This window comes from Enhydra lutris, unplaced genomic scaffold, assembly GCF_002288905.1.
Source record: "Enhydra lutris kenyoni isolate GAN:26980312 unplaced genomic scaffold, ASM228890v2 scaffoldscaffold10, whole genome shotgun sequence".
Lineage (NCBI taxonomy): Eukaryota > Metazoa > Chordata > Mammalia > Carnivora > Mustelidae > Enhydra > Enhydra lutris.
The window spans coordinates 29,822,324-29,823,745 of NW_019154094.1; the positions used below are offsets into that span (position 1 = coordinate 29,822,324).

Here is a 1,422-nt window from a genome sequence, read left to right on the forward strand (position 1 = left end):
TTTTCAGATGAAGCCAAGTAACAGTATTAAGAAAGAATTCTGTCCAATTTTCTTTATTGAATCTTCAGTGATTTGGTAGCATTGTGTCATCTATTCTATGCATAGTTTTTAACTTTTAATTTTCATTGTTGTCTTGGATTCTTTAAACTGCATGTGGAAAGCACATTTTTTTGAGCTCTTGGGGGTAATAGCTGGAGATGAAATGAGAATGAGCTCTTGTCTCATGAAATATTTTTTTTTTTTTTGACAGGAAGTTGGATTTATTGGTGGGCATGAATATGACGGGAAGGGATAGTGCCAAGGTTCTCATGAGTGCAGAGCCCTCCATTTGTCCAAGGGACCACGGTTAGGGATGTATTTGACCCCACAGCCATCTGGGATAAGCCGCTTTTCAGCCACCATGTCTTCAAATTCATCTGCATTGAACTTAGTAAAGCCCCACTTCTTGGAGATGTGGATCTTCTGGTGGCCAGGGAACTTGAACTTGGCCCTGCGTAGGGCCTCAATCACATGCTCCTTGTTCTGCAGCTTGGTACGGATGGACATGATGACTTGGCCAATGTGGACCCTGGCTACTGTGCCCTGGGGCTTTCCAAAGGCACCCCGCATACCTGTCTGCAGCCTAAATTGGAGATAGCCATGAGGTCAGACCCCAGCATCCACCAAAAGGGTTGTCTCCAAGGTCCCTTAGGGCAACCCGTACAATCAACAGGCTGCATACACTACCGAGGAGCCTACTGTTTGCAGCCATGGCACACTGGGCCCCCATAGACAAAGAGCACAGTCGGCTTAATTGGCTGCAGTGTCTCATGAAATATTGAAGCAATATCAAGAAAGTATAAAACATACACAGACCGACCTTCTTACACAAAGTAGTCTCTACTATCCATATAATTCCAAAGAATAGAAGCAAGTGCATTCATTCTCATGTCATCCAGAAACTTAGATAGATTTCTTTCTTTCCAGTGGTTTCTTCTCTTGGGTGTTTTGATAGCCTAATTTATGTCCTTTGTCAACATAGATATTTGTTAAATATTTGTTATGAGCCTGGCTTCTTCCAAGGCACACAGAGACATGAAGAGAAAACATCTTTCTCTTATTCCTTTGGTTTTTCCATATCAAGAACTCAACAAGAATAAATCCATAGTTCATGTCTTTTTTATCTTTGTATGACCAGAGGCTCTCCCCGTGCCTAGTATACAATAAGTGTTTAATAAAGTTTGCTGAATAAATGAAAAATCGCACTTTCAGAGAACTCATGACATAGTAGTATAGGGAAATGTATACAGGTATAAATGCTGCACAAAGATAAAGGAGTTATTAATAGAAGTAAAAAATGAAGTAGGATAGGTATGCAAGAGAGGGAGGATATTAATCTCTCAGAGGAGTTGGGACCAATATCTTACTATTTTTTGCATTCCC

The 1,422-nt window shown here is 40.8% G+C and overlaps 1 protein-coding gene across 1 annotated transcript; it reads right to left on the reverse strand.

The window, feature by feature from the left end:
• Positions 1-231: 231 nt before the first annotated feature.
• LOC111144280 (60S ribosomal protein L10-like) lies at positions 232-638 on the reverse strand. The gene has a single exon (XM_022498515.1). It carries the CDS (start codon positions 607-609, stop codon positions 307-309), a length of 303 nt encoding a protein of 100 aa, XP_022354223.1. The 5' UTR covers positions 610-638; the 3' UTR covers positions 232-306.
• Between the last annotated feature and the right edge of the window lie 784 nt (positions 639-1,422).

Bases quoted from the DNA above. Each gene is read 5' to 3' on its own strand.
- LOC111144280 (XM_022498515.1), bottom strand. From the start codon at position 609: ATGCGGGGTGCCTTTGGAAAGCCCCAGGGCACAGTAGCCAGGGTCCAC.